Genomic DNA, 18,153 nt, shown 5'->3' with positions numbered 1-18,153 from the left:
CGTTGTGTTTACAGCATCTCCCAGCAGGGATGTAGTCCCAAGGGAGAGGGCGAGCACGCAGCATCTTCCTGCAGGGATGTAGTCTCAAGGGAGGGGGCGAGCATGCTGACTTACCCCCAGGCAGAACGGCTCGGATGATGGGGGCAATCTTACCGAGGAGGAACAGGAAGTGATAAATTCAGACAAAGAAAAAAATACATTTAGAAGGGAAATCAAAGGAAAAGGTAAGTGAACCAACAATGCACAAGCTTAAAGAAACCTATTTAGAAAATAAAAAACAAACCTTTACAACCCCTTTAACCTTGTGCTGCTTTTACTGGGGGAAGTAATGGATTGTAGTCCCTGCATTTCAGGAACACAGAATCAATTTCTTACCCCCTTTCAGAACTGAGATGTGCCTTGTTTACATCTTGTCTATCTCAGTTCTCCATGTATTGCCAATGATTGTCGGGTGCCGGAGGACATTGAGTGTGTGCCCCCTGTAGGCATAAGTCCAGAATCATATATATATATATATATATATATATATATATATACGTAATCCACTGCACATCTACTGCCCTGTAGCATTAAAACTGCTATGGGGCCGATGGCAAGCGGTTAAAGGGTATGTATTGCTAAAACTAGGATAGAGTTGAGGAGGGTTTTAACATCTGTTTGATTGTTTTATTTTTTGTATGTCCTGTGGGGGAGATTTCCTCTTACTTCCTGTCCTAGAAACACAACAGGAAATAACCTGAAATCTTGCTAAGTGGAATTACCATCCAAGACAGTTGTCACCAGGAATGTGTCCCTATTATGCCCCGTACACACGATCTGGCTTTTGCCCGGCCACACACATCGAAATTCCACCGCAGAAAAAGAGAACATGTTCTCTATCTAAACTCCGATGGAATTCATCGGAAAAAAGTCAGATGGGGCTTACACATGGTTGGAATTTCCGATGGAAAAAGTCCAACTGACTTTTTCCATTGGAAATTCCGATCGTGTGTACAGGGCTTTAGGTGATTCACCCGAAGCCTCTTGCTTCAATCACATTTCTAAAGTTCTGGATTTCCTCTCATTTTCAGTTTTGTGACAAAAGCCACCAGGAAAAATAATAGATGGTTCAATCTTCTCAGTAGGGACACAAAGAGCAATCTCAAATTTGACAGAGGGTCTATTATCTCCCCACTCTATCCAAATGAAACAAAAAGCCTTTTCATAGGCTGTAGACATCTTTGATAGTTCAGGATGGATCATATCTCCTTTGAGTTGCGGATTTGTAAATATTGCTTTATTACTTCTTTAATCTGTAATTGCATACATTATGTGTTTTTAGCCCTCTTGATGGTATGTAAATATTTTTAGCGACACTAGATTTAGGTGCCTGAATAGAATGCATTTATGAATGGCTGGAGCCACAATGGAATTGCACAGTTTCCTATTTGTGCCATGTTGACTCATACATAGTAGATTGTGAAGGACCTTATACAAAATAATTTTGTTTATCTGAAATCAGAAAATAAACTGGTATAGGACTATAATGAGTTCTATTTAATATCTAGGGAATAGGACATCCACGCGAATGGTGTCAATCTGTCTTTCTGGGATTAGCGGTGATTGACAAAACCTGACTTGGTGGCTTGTGCTCCCTTGACAAACTATGGCTACATGTATACAATGGACAATTCAACAGCCTTCTCCTTTATCCTCTTCCATATTAGGTTCTCAATATCAGTTTATATCCTTTCCTGTCATACGGAATAATCTGTCTTCAATTAAATACTACCAGATCCTTGGCTGTCATTATATTGAATTGTGACATATAATTTATACGGCAAAAAAAAAAAACAATTCAGTAATGATCAATTGTAGATATAAGGTACTTGGATCTAAGGTCCCCGAACCAAAGAGCCAAGAGGGAGCAAAAAGGGCCAATTAGGACTATTGCGGTACCAATATAAAATTACACATTAGAATAAAAATATATTAAAAATATAAATCTTTATTACACAAAAAGCAAGACAGACAATTGACAAAATTAAAATGGTCACAACCAAACAACACCATGAATAGAAGTCCCCGGTGGGGGAAAACATTGCAATGAGTTGAGGGTTATGGCAGTATCTCAACTAGTTTCGCGTGTTAACCCGCTTTGTCAGGAGAAGATCTAGAGACAATTAAACGATATATGAATAATAGACTAAAACAACACTGTAGATACAAACAGGGAAAAGACACGGGTCTAACTGCTCACCTAGGGCGAGTCCGCCGATGGAATAAGGTGGACGAGGCCAGACAGAACCCCCACGGTGGCCAAGGGTGAACACATACATGGAGGGACCTGTGTGTCTAACGTAAACAGAGTATTTATGAGCGCTACGGCCGAGCCTGGGATGAACAGGGAGGGGAGTGGGGGGAAAGTGACACGCGTGATCGAAAATAAGAAGGTGATGGTGAGAAGTGTATAATGGTTGAGTGTGAGGGGGGGGGGGGGGGGGAGGAGCCAAGGGCCAAGGGAAGGAAAAGGAGGGGGGAAAATGCCAGGGGGAAATTCCAGTGGGAGCCAGAGATGACAAGGAACGGAGGAAACCGGAGGGAGTGGGGAACGGGGAACAAAGGGGGGAAAAAAAGGAAGGTGGTTAGGGGGGGGGGGAATGCCAGTGGGAGCCGGGGAAGGGAGGAAAAGGGGAGGGAGGAGGAGAAATAGGGAGCAGGGGGGGGGGGGAAGTGATTGGGAGTCAAATGGTGAGTGGAGGGATGGTAAAGCAATTGAGTGAATACAAAAAATTATGTAAAAAATATGTGGTGTGTAATGACCAATTGTAATTTAAACTGAACATTTTCCATATACAGGCATACCCCACTTTTAAGTACACAATGGGACCAGAGCATGTATGTAAAATGAAACAATACCTTTTTTCACTTTTAGGGTGTAGTGGGGTGTCAGAAGCTGTAGTTGAGGTCTCAGAGGCTGTAGTGGGGGTGTCAGGGGCACACTGGAACAGGGTGGGCTATGCGATTGGAGCTTTAGCTCCTTCTATGCCTGTACGGTACTTGTAAGGCACTTTACATACACTTGCGGGTATGTCCTTACACGCGAGTGTATGTAAAGTGAGTGTACTTAAAGTGGGGTATGCCTGTATACTGTACATTATACCACACACACCTAGAAACTATAATGGTAAATATTAGTCCATGGTCTAAAGTGGTATTAAGCCCAAAAGCAAACCTTTATTATGTTGAAGCTTACCAGTTCTAAGATGTGACGGCTGCATTTCTTTTCTTTTTTTAGGCGTTTTCGTTCATTTTCAACCTGGTGATCCTGACGATAGGTCTGTTGTTTTTCAAAAGAGCAAAATGTCTTGCAGATGTAACAGTTAGAAGGTTGAAATAAACTATTTACAGCTGATAGGCTGCTTACAATAGTCAGCTTTTATTTATTTATATAAAACCTTTATTCCAAAAGAAAAAACAAAAAACTGTTGCTGTAACTGCTTGAAATGTGTTAGCTGGAGCTCAGCTTTAATTTCTTAGTGCGTCTAAATCTGCTAGTGCTAGAGACTACCCTCTCCCCAGATTACCAATGCTGCTGTCCAAAGGTGTCTTGGCTGCTGCTGCTTCCTTCAGAGCAGGGATGCCCAATCTTTTGAAGAGCGAGGGCCACTTAAAGCGGAGGTTCACTCAAAAATCCACTTTTTGACATTAGCTCCAGCATACTGCTAACATCTGCAGTATGCTGTTTTTTTTTTTTTGTACTTTATATGAGCCCTTGTTATCCGTCTCAGAGCAGGGGATTACTTCCGGGTATAGGCGTCCCTAAGCGAAGAGGCGTTGATTGATGGGCTGCTAAAGCGCATCACGCCTTCCGAAAATACCCGAAGTGACACTCGGGTGTTTACAGCGCCTGCGCAGTCAGCTCTACACGGCAGGCGCAGGCGCCGTAAACGCCCGAGTGTAACTTCGGGTATTTTCGGAAGGCGTGACGCGCCTTAGCAGCCGTCAATTAACTCCTCTTCGCTTAGAAACGCCCATCCCCCGCATGATTCCCCACTCGGAGCCGGATAACAAGGGCTCATATAACGATAAGTACAAAAAAAAAACAGCATACTGCAGATGTTAGCAGTATGCTGGAGCTAATGTCAAAAAGTGGATTTTTGGGTGAACCTCCGCTTTAAGCAACTTGGTAACCAGTCGTGGGCCACAATGAGTGGATCAGGCGGATGACAGGTCACAGCTGTCCTATAGGCCCTCTGATTCGATCTGCCCAGATGGAAGAGGACAAATTCCCTTCAGTTTTTTTTTTTTGCGGATCGGATTGGAGGTAGGCGGGCGTAAGCGGACAAAAGTCTGTTTACATCTGCTGCTCTATAGAGGTGAATTGAGGGTCCGATTGGGTTGGGCCGAACATGTGAAAAGGGCTTAAGACTGCTTTTACACCACTGTGCTGCGGTTTATGCACTCCTCGGTTTCAGCGTAGTGCACCTGTGTCTATTCTGCCGGTTAGCCGAACGTTGCTATAGACTCCGCCTGTGGCAAAAGCCAGCGCTGCACTGGAAGCATCGGCTTATGGGGCTCTGCTCCGCAGCGGCTTTCTTCCTCTACCACCAGCTTCATTAACAACACTAATGCTGCGGTATGGCTGGTCGGCAACCTGCGATCTGGGCTTGCCAACCCGACATTCCACAGCAGGAGGTCACGGGCCACATTAGAGGACTCCGTGGGCCACATGTTGGCCACCCCTGCTCCAGAGTAAAGACACCCCTAAGGCAGGTAGTATGTTACTGGCCAGATCATCAGGTGAAAACAGAGGGAAAAAGCCTAAAAACCAAACTAATACAGCCACCACATCAAAGGATTGGTAAACCGATACATATTTTTGGCTTTGGGTTTAATACTGCTTTAAAGGGGTTGTAAATCTTCGTGTTTTTTCACCTTAATACATCATATGCATTAAGGTGAAAAAGCACCTTGCAGTGTCTGGCCCCCCAGCCCCCCTGTTTTACTTACCTGAGCCCTGAATCTCTGTGGGCGTGTCCCTGCCGTCGCTCTCTCCACGTGTTCCCGACTCTTGATTGGATAGATTGATAGCAGTGCAGCCATTGGCTCCTGCTGCTGTCAATCAAATCCAATGACGCAAACGCCGGGGGCGGGATCGAGTCGTACATTCGGTGGCTATGGACGCCGAATGAATATCTCAGGAGCGTGCCCGCAAGGTAACCCCCTCGGTAGAGAGCTTCCCAGAGGGGGTTATCTAATGTGGGGAGGAGCCGCGAGAGCTGGTGTGGGACCACAGAACAGGTAAGTATGACATGTTTGTTATTAGAAAATAAATAAAAAAATAAACCAAGTGTCACTTTTAAGTTTTGCGTTTGTAATTAAATAATTTTAGCACTTAGAATGAAAGTAGATTTTTGTGTACTATAATAATTTTTACATAAATAAGACATAAATCAAATTTTTCTATTTCCTTTCCTTTACCTCAATGTTTCTTCAGCAAGCTTGTTTAAGATAACATGCATCCTGTGCATTTACTATGCACGTCACAGAGACAGACGTGTGTTCCATAATAAATATGTCTCAAGATTTTAAATAGAGAGTGATGAAATGCATTGGCATAGCCACAGGAACTATAAGGAACACAATACTTTAATATGGAATGGGTCTGAGTATTTCAGAATTGCTGACAGAACAATATTCTAGGGTTTTGTTATCAGCTCTACTTTTCAGAATCCTAATAACCCTGGAATGCAGTATACTGTAGCCTAAAACCTTTGACTGAGAAGGGAGCTAACATAATGAATATGTTCTCTGAAATGCCAATAAAATGTCATTTACTTTGCTAACATTAGAACTAATAGAGGTAGGTCAAGCGTAAAGATGTATGTAAGATAATATTCATATAGGCTAATCCTTTGACCAAGTAAAATGTATTATTTTTCTAATCAGAACTGACCAAGGACCATTTCTTTTATCTTGGCATTTTATTGATGATATTTTCGTAGTTTTACTTTATGAGTTTTTTATATATGCCTTTATTACATTTTCAGGATCCAACTATCACATCGGGCATACACGACAAGTTGCAAGTACCAAACACCATCCGAAAGTCCTGGAATGAGAGAGACAACCGTTGTGATATATGTGCCACGCACCTAAACCAGCTGAAACAGGAAGCTATCCAGATGGTGACAACCCTAGAACAGTCTACTAATGTTGAACAATATGACGCAGCTTCACCTGGATCTCCTCCGGGACATTCTAATATTCCAGCCCTTGTGGGCCCAAGACACATGGGTAGCCATCAGCCGAGAGACTGGGTTTACATGCCAAACCCTTATACCGCACCCAGTTACCCCGGATTTGTGGCTAGCAAACACAGCGGAAAACCTAATAGCCTTGGGCTTGCCAACGGCCAAGATAAAAAGAATGGGTCTCCTTCACATCAAGCCAAAGCCAGTCTTCAGATGGCCACAAGCCCAAACAACGGCAACATCTTAAATTCAGTAGCCATTCAAGCTCATCAGTATCTTGATGGTTCTTGGTCTTTGTCAAGAACCAATGGTGTGACCCTCTACCCTTACCAAGTAGGTATTCTTTTATGCTTTTATGTTACATATTACATGATTTTTCTTTCTTCTATGACACATTTGCTATAATGATCTTTTTACTGGAAAAAAATACCTTTAAACTTTCTTGCCAAAACCTGGTTAAAGTTGACAATTAGCAGAACATCAGTTAAATGGCTGGTCTCTCTGTGAGTACTTGTCCCTTACAGTGTATCAGAATGAAATCATGGTACATGACCAATCATTTCACTCATACCGCTACAAAAAAAGTCACTGTCCTTTAATGGTCTTGCAGACAGTTTAATGACACATGGTACAATTGTCAAGGATGTTTTATGACTGGAGTTCTACAAAGAATGTCTATTATGTCCTTCTGGGGATAGCAGACAGGCATTTCTCTGTTTCTGTTATGCCTAGTGCACACGTACGGGATTCCCGGCGGTAAAAAGTCATCCGGGAATCCCGAGGGGAAAAGAACCTGCTTGGTAAGTTTTTCCCCCTACACGCGAGAGGTTTTCCCAACAGGAAAACTGCGATGGAGCTTTGGTTGGGAATCCCGGCCGTGTGTATGCTCCATCGCAGTTTTTCACATAGGAAAACTGCCGGGAAAAAGACCGCCGGGTATCCCGGCGGGAAAAAAGAGAGCTGGTTCTCTCTTTTTTTTTCTGGCAGTTTTCCTGTCGGGAAAACTGCGATGGAGCATACACATGGCCGGGATTCCCGAACCAAAAGCTCTCATGGCAGTTTTCCCGATGAGAAAACCGGTCATGTGTACGAGGCTTAACCCCCCTGGCGGTTTTCCCGAGTCTGACTCGGGGTGAATTTTTTTTTGGCTACGATCGGTAACCCCGAGTCAGACTCGGGCTCGCCTCGCTGAATCCACAGGCATGGTTTACTTACCTTGTCCCTGGATCCAGCGATGCCACCGCGCTGTGTGAGCGAGCGGGTCCTCGCTCGATTCACACAGTGCCTCTGTGTGCCGCCGATCTCCGTTCCCTGCGACGTTACGACGCACGGGGGCGGAGAACGGCGCCAAATTCAAAAAGGTAAACAAACACAATACATACAGTATACTGTAATGTTATAGATTACAGTACTGTATGTAAAAAATACACACCCCCCCTTGTCCCTAGTGGTCTGAACAGTGCCCTACATGTACTTTTATATAATAAAAACTGTTCTTTCTGCCTGCAAACTGTAGATTGTCCATAGCAACCAAAAGTGTCCCTTTATGTCAAAAATGGTTTTAGAGCAGCTAGAAAACAGCGATAATAAATTATAATCACTTGCAGAATTGTGCGATAGCGATTTGTGGGGAAATTTGTCATAAAATAATAAAAGTAATGACAGCGACAATTCTGCAACTGAGCAAATTTCAGTGATTTTAAATTGATTACATTATTGAATAATTTTTAGTATAATGATATTATTATTTGTTATAATTATTTATAATTATTTATTATATTATAATTTATAATTTTGTTTTTAAAAAAATGTCATACCCGGGATGCCTACTAGACTCTTGTTTGGTCAGATTTAAGTTAGTTATTCCTAAGAATTACAGGCCTACAGTATAAAACGCCAAATTTCCTTGCAAATAATTGTACCGCTTTCAGCACCTTTTTTTCTGAAATAATCATACCGCCAGGGAGGTTAATAGTTGATACAATACCTCCCACAATTTTGATTGCTTCAAACATTAAAAGTTACACAAAACACACATCACAAATGCATAGAAAATAACAATTGAATGACTTATGCTTTTGTTTAAAGGCACATGGCTTCTTTTCTGTCCTTGACACTTCTCCAGTGAGATTTATCCAGCATATCCCCCCTCCGATGCAATGTCCATTATATGAAATAAATATAAAAACACTCCAGGGAGAGTGAGAATCCATCATAACGGTCACACTCAAGCACACACATTGCACCAATAGAGGAGAAAAGGAAATTATCAGGTGGTGTAAATCTCCAGCATCTGCCAAAAACAGAAAAATGTACTTTGGGTGGACTGACCCTTTAATATCTGAACTGTAAAGCACCAAGTTCTGCTGAAAGAAACCATTGGTAGCATTTTACTTTTCAATAATATTTCTTTGTTTTGGGGGCTGTGTGTTGAATCCGTGACAGGTGTAGAATTGCTGCCTTTTTTTTTTTTTTTATTATTAATCACCAATGATGCCGGCTAGACTGAATGGCTCCTGGTGTGGGCATCCCCCAGTTATGATATATATGTTCTCCAGTCTGCTGAGACCTGTCAGAAATAGTTGAGTGCCCTTAAAGTTAACCCTTTCCATCTTCTACATAGATCATTGTGTATCTTTGTAGGATTTCTTCCTTGCCAGTGCTTTGTGTCTAAATCTGCAAAACATGGCGTATTCATTTTGAAAACGTTTTCTTTAGGGCTTTAATAGAGGTAGAGGCCAACCCATGACTCTTGTTCCATCAACCTAAAAAAATAGCCGAAAAAAAACCAGCATAATGGATGAAGATCCCACCCTTGGGGCCAGATTCACAGCGGAGATACGACGGAGTATCTCAGATACTCTGTCGTATCTCTCAGAGTATCTATGTGACTGATTCATAGAATCAGTTACGCATAGATATCCCTTAGATCCGACAGGTGTAATTGTTTTACACTGTCGGATCTTAGGATGCAATACCGGGGGGAGTTTGCGTCGTAAACCAGCGTCGGGTATGCAAATTAGTAGTTACGGCGATCCACGATGGTTTTTCGCGTTCGCTACGTCGCTGCTAGTCTAGTTTCCCGTTGCAAAGTTAGTCATCGTTTTAGGTGCCCTAACTTTACACAGCACATACGTGTGCTGTGTAAAGTTTCCTTCTTACGTAAGACGTCCGGGAATACGGAAGTACGCTACGCACGTCGCCGTTCGAAAAAATTACGTCACTTCGCACAAAGCACGGCGGGAAATTCAAAAGGGAGCATGCGCAGTAGGTCCGGTGCGGGAGCACGCCTAATTTAAATGGCACACGCCCCTTTGAATTACGCGGGCTTACGCCGGAGGCCGCCGGCGGAGGTTTTCTCGCAAGTGCTTTGTGAATCAGGCACTTGCGATGAAAACTTGCGGCGGTGTAACGTATCTACGATACGTTACGCCACCGCGATTCTACGTGAATCTGGCCCACTGTTTTTATCTCTGTGTAGTTGTTAAAATTGAAAAACTTTTTTGAGACAGAAAACCAACATAATATAAAAAAAAAAAAAATGGTATAATAAAAAATGAACACTCAAAGGAAGTGGGTAAAATGAAAAAAAAAAAAAGCAATGGTTGCTTTGCATGTTTTCTAAAAATCCTGTCTCATTAAAACGTTTGTATACCCCCTTTTTTTTGTTACTTTTTCCTATATCTCTTAAACCTGTACGGTTTAGGAGATATTCCCTTTGCAGGCAGTTGCTGATGTCAGCGGCGCATGCACTCTGAATGCCCGGCTGAAGGTCCGGCAGACGCTGGAAAGAAGTCTGCCGAAAGAAGTCTGCGGCATCGCGGCTCCGGCCACTCATAGCACAAGAGCCGCGATACTCGGAAGACACACCGAGGGAAAATGACAGTTCCCTCAGTGTGGACCGGGATCACCTGCTGACGCCTCGTTCTAAGGTAAGTGTTTCATAATGCATTTTGCCTTACAGGTTTAAAAAAAAAATCTGCGGCTATACAACCGCTTTAAAGCGTACTAGCCCATTATCAATTACTTACCTTAGATCGAAGTCCCCGCAGCGGTCCTCGGACACGTCCTCCGTCGCCGCAATGATACCCGGAGTGACTTCCGGGTATCGCCGCTCCGGCACTGTGACTGGCCGGAGCGGCGATGACGTCAATCCTGCGCATGGGCATGGAACAGCATGATCCCCGCGCATGCGCACATTTCCAGCACTTTCCGGCAGGCTCCCATTCAAGAGCCGCCGCGCTCAGTGCGCCTGCGCCGTTGTCTTTGGCGCGCCTGCACCGCAGACATCGGCGCCTGCCTTTCTACAAATATCTCTTTAACCATGTAGGCAAGCACCTACAGGAAAGCCTTAATGTAGGCTTACCTGTAGGTGCATGTTTCACAAGAGGGTATACAACCGCTTTAAGGGTTGGGCAAGTTGCAGTATTCAATAGTAGGTTTCAGTTTTCTTTAGTCAGACCATTGCGGAAGAAATACTATTTGGTTGCTATGGGTTGCTGCACATAATTCTTTAATCCGTTGAATAAGCATGATCATGTACTAATGCAAGTTTATAGCCATTTTGATTTTCACAAATTATATGACCTGTATGAGCCTTATATGCTATGACTTTTAGTGTGGAGTGTGCTGCTTTGCTCCAATAGTGTGGTCATTGAAGGATTGTTCCCTTTTACCATATATATACTCGAATATAAGCCGACCTGAATATAAGCCGAGGCACCTAATTTTACCACAAAAAAACTGGGAAAACATATTGACTCGAGTATAAGCCTAGGGTGTCCATCTGCATGCCTCACTGTGCCTCACTTTGCCTCACTGTGCCCATGCCTCACTGTGCCCATGCCTCACTGTGCCCATGCCTCACTGTGTCCATGACTAGACTGACGTTTAATATGGGAGTCTATGGAAGGGGTCCTATGACCGGCCGGTACCCGGTCCCCAAAGTCACCGGAAAAATTACGTTTAACATGGGAGTCTATGGAAGGGGTGCCCGGTTTTTGAGAAATCGGTGCTCCCCGGCCGTAGGTCCCCCGGACAACAAACTTTGCACACTTGTAGAGGAAGAGTGGGGCCCAGGGGACCTACAGCCGGCCAGTACCGGGTCCCCAAAGTCCGGGAGATCAGGCGCAAAAATGTGACTCGAGTATAAGCCAAGGGGGGCATTTTCAGCACAAAAAAATGTGCTGAAAAACTCGGCTTATACTTGAGTATATATGGTATATACGGTACTCATGAAAATTAGAGCAATTTCCAGGCAGATGAAACCAAAAATTAAATAAATTAAATAATTAAAAAACACAAAGCTAAGTTTTTACTATAACAGTTTAAAAAAAACATTCCTGTCCGTACAAAAAAAAAAAAAAAATTTATGTATGCCAAGCAGTCAGAGTATTGTCAATGTAATTTTCTTGTCCTGAGCATGTAGTCATAAACAACAGGACATCCATCCATTTGACAGGTATCCTTTCCCACTTTCGGGAGTCTGGGCTGCGGCCTGTGAAGTCACCGCAGGGCTCCCTCCTCCTCCCCTGGGCCACGGGGCCAATAGGAGAGAGGAGCCGGGCCTCGCACAAATGCGCAGTAGGGTTCCCAGCGTGAAGCCAAAAGGCTACACTGCTGGTTTCCCTTATCCGCAATGGCGGCGGCAGCACCCGACAGCCGATGGAAACTGAGGGTGCCGACATTGCTGGTCTCCAGGACAGGTAAGTGTCCATTTATTGAAAGCCAGCAGCTGCATTATGTGTAGCTGCTGGCTTTTAATTATTTTTTTTTTGCCGGAACACCACTTTTAAGAAAGAAATTACAGGGAACCCGAACTATCCATGTTTAAAAGGAATATCTTCTAAATAATTCCTTTTTTTTTTCTCTTCTTGGGACATTGGCTGTGGAAGTTACATATGCAGTTTTTCCTAAGTCATAAGGCATCAGCTGACCTCATCCCGAGCAAGAAATCAGTCAAGTTTTCGTATCACAGTAAATTAGCTAATTACTTCTCACATTTGTGATCCCTGCTTTATCCAAACTCCAAAAGGGACCTAAAAGAGCAAATGGAGCTCATATAAAATGTAACACTTTTTTTTTTTGTTATATTTCACTTTTTAAATACTATAGTCTGATTTGATCCCTTGTGACATTTTTCTCATGCTTTATGAAAAAAAAATAATTACCTTAATATTTTTCCCTTGGGACACAGTCTGGTTGGAATAGAGGTTTTAAGACTTGGTCTTGTTAGGTTAAGAAAGCCTAATTGTGCAAATGGACAAATCTTATGACTAAGTGCAAAGAAAGTTAATTATGGGGATTCTAAAGCTCTAGGGTGTTGACAACATTGTATCATTATATTTAGTGTCATGCTTTATTTAGGATGACTAAAGTGTTTAATTTCCGTATAGTTCTATTAAGTAAAATGTGTGAAAATTAATATAATACTTCAGTCCTATCTGGAGCTTCTAGTTGAATCTTGCTGTCACGTAATTATAAAAAAAATGTTTTTCTTTAGATGAGAAATTTACACTTTTGAAGAGTGAATTCTATATCATGAGGCATATACTGATCTGTTTGCCTATACCAGTGATGGTGAACCTTGGCACCCCAGATGTTTGGAACTACACTGCGGAGTGCATGAGCATCATAAGAAATGTAGTGCCAAAACATCTGGGGTGCCAAGGTTCGCCATCACTGGCCTATACCTTCAAACCCAGGGCCGATCAATGAATGCAGTAATATTATTCAGAAATCTTTGTGTGCAGAATCTGAAAGTTTATTACAAGTAACTCCATTTGAGGACTAAATGGGTACTATTTACAATACTCAGATGATTTTTAAACACTTACTGGGGCAATTTTTCACATACATGTTAAAATCTGCATTTTCTTTGCTAGAAAACTACTAACCTCCCAAACAATTATATATTTTCTCAAAGCAGTGAAAAAAATAAAATAGATGCAGTTGCAACTATTTTGTTGCATGATTTTTCCACAACTGTTTATAAATATGCATATTTTCAGAAAAAATGCACACAAAATTTAACTTTGAGTCACAAAATAACTGTAAGAAATCTGACTTGTGTGACCTGCCATGGTATAAATAAGAAATTATTACCCAGGATTTTCATCCAGACAGGTTGATGGGGCTCCAGGGTACTTATGTCATTAAGAGGAAATGGCTTTTCAGTTTCCTCATCAGTTGGTAAATCCCTGGAGCCTGGAGATTGTAGAGATTTGGGAGGGATGAAATCTCCAATTCTGGGTCCTGGATTTAGGATCCACAGAACACAAATTGGGCAGGTTTGTTCTGGGCTTTTAGGAGAATCATGACTATGGTCAAGGGCTCCACCCCAGAGGTCTCTATCAAGGAGTTTGGAGGGCTGCACCAAATAGCGATGTGGGAACCAGAGAATCAGGGGTCTGCTAAGTGTATGGACCAAGTGTTTGTGAGAGGACAGTCTGTAAGAGACAGACAACGACTAAGTAAGGCCAGAGTTGTGGTGATGTATATGTAAGCCAAGAGGCTGATGATCCGTTGTTCCCCCGTAAACCCCTGCAAAGGAAACATATTGATTTTGTTTTTTTCTGAGCTTTTTTTTAATAAACCTGGGCTAAAAAATCCATTAAAAAGAACTACGCTAGTGGCTGAGTCCTTAATGCTCTACCAATTAAAGTGAGCTTTCACAGAAAAGATTTGAATATTGGGTCTTTGTGTCTTTACACTGCGTGTAGAAATACATTTCTTGATATTGATCAGTACATTTTAGTATGGGGCTAATAAATTAAAGTTTATTTGTAGTAGACTAGTAATTCTAATCACCATAGTATGTTTCAATATGTTCCAGTTCCCTGACTTCATATAGTAATACTATCCAAACGCAGAGACAATTTATTGGTTAATGACATGTTGTGAACGCCCCACCCATACAGACAAAGAATTCAGTTTAGACAGAGATATTTTACTTATTGTACCAATATCTACTTCATTTACTCTTTCCCACTGCATACATTGATTACAAAAGATGATTGAGGACCTTGACATTCTGTAGTGCAATTAATAGTTTGAAAGTAGTATATTTAACTTATGGGATACTATGTCTAATTTTAAATTAAACCCAGTCTAGAAAACTATCCTGATCTATTCAAGACATCTGGCTGGGGATGGTAAATTGATGAAGTAATCTACCATTTACGTTTGCCCATAAATAATAAATTATTGCTATGTTTATCTGTGAGCACAGCAGGGAGCGCAGTCATAAAGCATGTTCTTTAAATATGACCAGTAAAAAATTTACTTTGAGAGCTCCCCAACTGTCCCGACTTTACTTGTCTCTCCGCATATCGTCTGAGCCGCTCAGGATGAATTAAACCTGACACTGCAGAAATTCATCCCGGCTGTACTGACAGAGCAGTTACTGGCTGGATGCTCTTCTGTTCTTCAAGAATTCATTTTTGTCAGTACTGATTGTGCTGCTTTGTGTTCAGCCTAACTTTATAGTCTATTTTCTATTTTTTTATTTTATAGTCTCATTGTCTTTCTTGGGATGTGGTGTTGACCTGGTCATCCAGGACCATACAGGGAGTGCAGAATTATTAGGCAAATGAGTATTTTGACCACATCATCCTCTTTATGCATGTTGTCCTACTCCAAGCTGTATAGGCTCGAAAGCCTACTACCAATTAAGCATATTAGGTGATGTGCATCTCTGTAATGAGAAGGGGTGTGGTCTAATGACATCAACACCCTATATCAGGTGTGCATAATTATTAGGCAACTTCCTTTCCTTTGGCAAAATGGGTCAAAAGAAGGACTTGACAGGCTCAGAAAAGTCAAAAATAGTGAGATATCTTGCAGAGGGATGCAGCAATCTTAAAATTGCAAAGCTTCTGAAGCGTGATCATCGAACAATCAAGCGTTTCATTCAAAATAGTCAACAGGGTCGCAAGAAGCGTGTGGAAAAACCAAGGCGCAAAATAACTGCCCATGAACTGAGAAAATTCAAGCGTGCAGCTGCCAAGATGCCACTTGCCACCAGTTTGGCCATATTTCAGAGCTGCAACATCACTGGAGTGCCCAAAAGCACAAGGTGTGCAATACTCAGAGACATGGCCAAGGTAAGAAAGGCTGAAAGACAACCACCACTGAACAAGACACACAAGCTGAAACGTCAAGACTGGGCCAAGAGATATCTCAAGACTGATTTTTCTAAGGTTTTATGGACTGCTGAAATGAGAGTGAGTCTTGATGGGCCAGATGGATGGGCCCGTGGCTGGATTGGTAAAGGGCAGAGAGCTCCAGTCCTACTCAGACGCCAGCAAGGTGGAGGTGGAGTACTGGTTTGGGCTGGTATCATCAAAGATGAGCTTGTGGGGCCTTTTCGGGTTGAGGATGGAGTCAAGCTCAACTCCCAGTCCTCCTGCCAGTTTCTGGAAGACACCTTCTTCAAGCAGTGGTACAGGAAGAAGTCTGCATCCTTCAAGAAAAACATGATTTTCATGCAGGACAATGCTCCATCACACGCGTCCAAGTACTCCACAGCGTGGCTGGCAAGAAAGGGTATAAAAGAAGAAAAACTAATGACAAGGCCTCCTTGTTCACCTGATCTGAACCCCATTGAGAACCTGTGGTCCATCATCAAATGTGAGATTTACAAGGAGGGAAAACAGTACACCTCTCTGAACAGTGTCTGGGAGGCTGTGGTTGCTGCTGCACGAAATGTTGATGGTGAACAGATCAAAACACTGACAGAATCCATGGATGGCAGGCTTTTGAGTGTCCATGCAAAGAAAGGTGGCTATATTGGTCACTGATTTGTTTTTGTTTTGTTTTTGAATGTCAAAAATGTATATTTGTGAATGTTGAGATGTTATATTGGTTTCACTGGTAAAAATAAATAATTGAAATGGGTATATATTTGTTTTTTGTTAAGTTGCCTAATAATTATGCACAGTAATAGTCACCTGCACACACAGATATCCCCCTAAAATAGCTAAAACTAAAAACAAACTAAAAACTACTTCCAAAAATATTCAGCTTTGATATTAATGAGTTTTTTGGGTTCATTGAGAACATGGTTGTTGTTCAATAATAAAATTAATCCTCAAAAATACAACTTGCCTAATAATTCTGCACTCCCTGTATATGTTTTTCTAAAGCAATGCACATCTCAAAAACACCATTGTGTCCAAGTTTTTACATTCTGTGCAATAGTGTGTATTTTGTTTTCAAGGGATAATATGTTCAATTTGATCCACACAGGGGGGACAACACAATAACACAGAATATTAGTCAAACAGAATAGCAATAGTAAACATGTAATAAATCAGATACAGCTAACTGTTCGGGATCCTGGGGTAACATTAGGGTGTTCATAATCTAGTAAATTCCCCAGGGCCGGAGATCCTGTCGTATAACATGCCGAATCGACAAATAACCAGAACGAAAAGGACAGGAGGGAAGGGCAAGGAGACAAGGGAGGGGGGGGGGGCGCAATCCACAAGGCTCCCTCAGGCATCACATCATAACCAACCTTAACTGGTCGGATGTAGAGAAGGTAGGGAGTAGTTATTCCAAGGTTCACAAATGTTAAGAAACTGAGAATGGGAGTCCTTTAAATACTGGAAATGTTTTCATTATCCATTAAAACGGTCATGCAAAGTTTTACTCCCTGAAACAGAACCAATGGTTTCTTCCAGGCCTGAGCAATGGTCCATTTAGCAGACAGAAATAGGTAGGATGCAAATTTTTGTTGGTATGTGAAGAAGCCTAAGATAGGGCAATGTAGTAGAACCAATTTGGCATCCTTATGATTCGTCAAAAGGTATGCAACAGACCAAAAAGCCTGGACCAGAAGCCAGTCAGCCACAAGATATGCAATATGTCTCCTCGCTGGCCACAATTCCTGAAGAGACTGTTACTGCACCCAGGATTTGCGTGGGCTCAAGTTTTTACATTAATCGATACTTTAGCGAGATTTTTTTTAATTATATCATGTGATAGGCAGTAAATAATCATCTTAGAACTATATACAATCGTTATTAGATTTGTTTCTGTAATTAACAAGCTGCAGATGTAACCCATAGCAACCACTCACATAATCAGCAAGAGCTAGGATTCATATGTACAGTATGTCGGTAGAAAACCTCTACTTTGTATTTTGATAATTAGTCTTTTTTTGATTCATTTAATTGTGGTGACAAAATGTCAAAGCACTTGGTGTGGGATTGCTGGTTATTGACGCAGAGGCACCCATTGCAGGATGAAGTCCAGAATAGGCAATAGTTTATAGTTCTGCTTAGATGTTAGTTGTTGGGAATGGGAAGAGGAGTGAAGTGTAAGGGCATACTTTAGGAGTTAAATATCGAAGGGGAAGATGTTAAGGGTAAAATTTGCTGCTTGTTCGACTCAATCACCTATCTGTACCTCTTAGCATGTACAGACAAGAGCCATTCTAGCCCATCCTGTCAGCGCTGCAATGAGAGGAGAGAAAACTAGGAGGATTTCAAATCCCCAGACCGGAAAGCGGGGGGGGGGGGGGGCGGGGATCCAGTGTAAGGCAACCTTACAGATTTTCTGTAAATGTGAATTACACTTTAAGCTGGTCATAGACTAGTAGAACTTCATTAGAAAATGCTTGCTTTAGGAAAGCTGATCGACTTTCTAATTGTTTGGTGGGGTCAAAACAACATTTGTTTTCCACCCCAGTGACAAATAAAATTCTACAAATCAGGATGGAAATTTTTTCTTGAACAAACTAATTCTTTAACAGTGAATGTGATTTTTGTTTGGGAAAGGCCATCCCCTCCAAAAATCTCATAGTTAAAAGCAAACATTTTTTTTTAGTTTTCAAATCAAATTCAGCAAGTCATCAATTGTTCTGATAGAATTTTCATATGAATGATCATTTGAAACTCAACTAGTGTATGGC

General features: G+C 41.9%; 1 protein-coding gene across 1 annotated transcript in view; it reads left to right on the top strand.

The window, feature by feature from the left end:
- KIF26B (kinesin family member 26B) overlaps positions 1 to 18,153 on the top strand; it is a 472,460-nt gene that overhangs the window by 182,476 nt on the left and 271,831 nt on the right. The window contains exon 3 of the mRNA XM_040351064.1: positions 6,033 to 6,569. Within this exon, the coding sequence (XP_040206998.1) occupies positions 6,033 to 6,569 (537 nt within the window). The remainder of the gene's footprint in view (positions 1 to 6,032; positions 6,570 to 18,153) is intronic.

The sequence above is a fragment of the Rana temporaria genome, chromosome 4 (genome assembly GCF_905171775.1).
Source record: "Rana temporaria chromosome 4, aRanTem1.1, whole genome shotgun sequence".
Lineage (NCBI taxonomy): Eukaryota > Metazoa > Chordata > Amphibia > Anura > Ranidae > Rana > Rana temporaria.
This window is presented reverse-complemented; position numbering and strand designations above follow the sequence as displayed.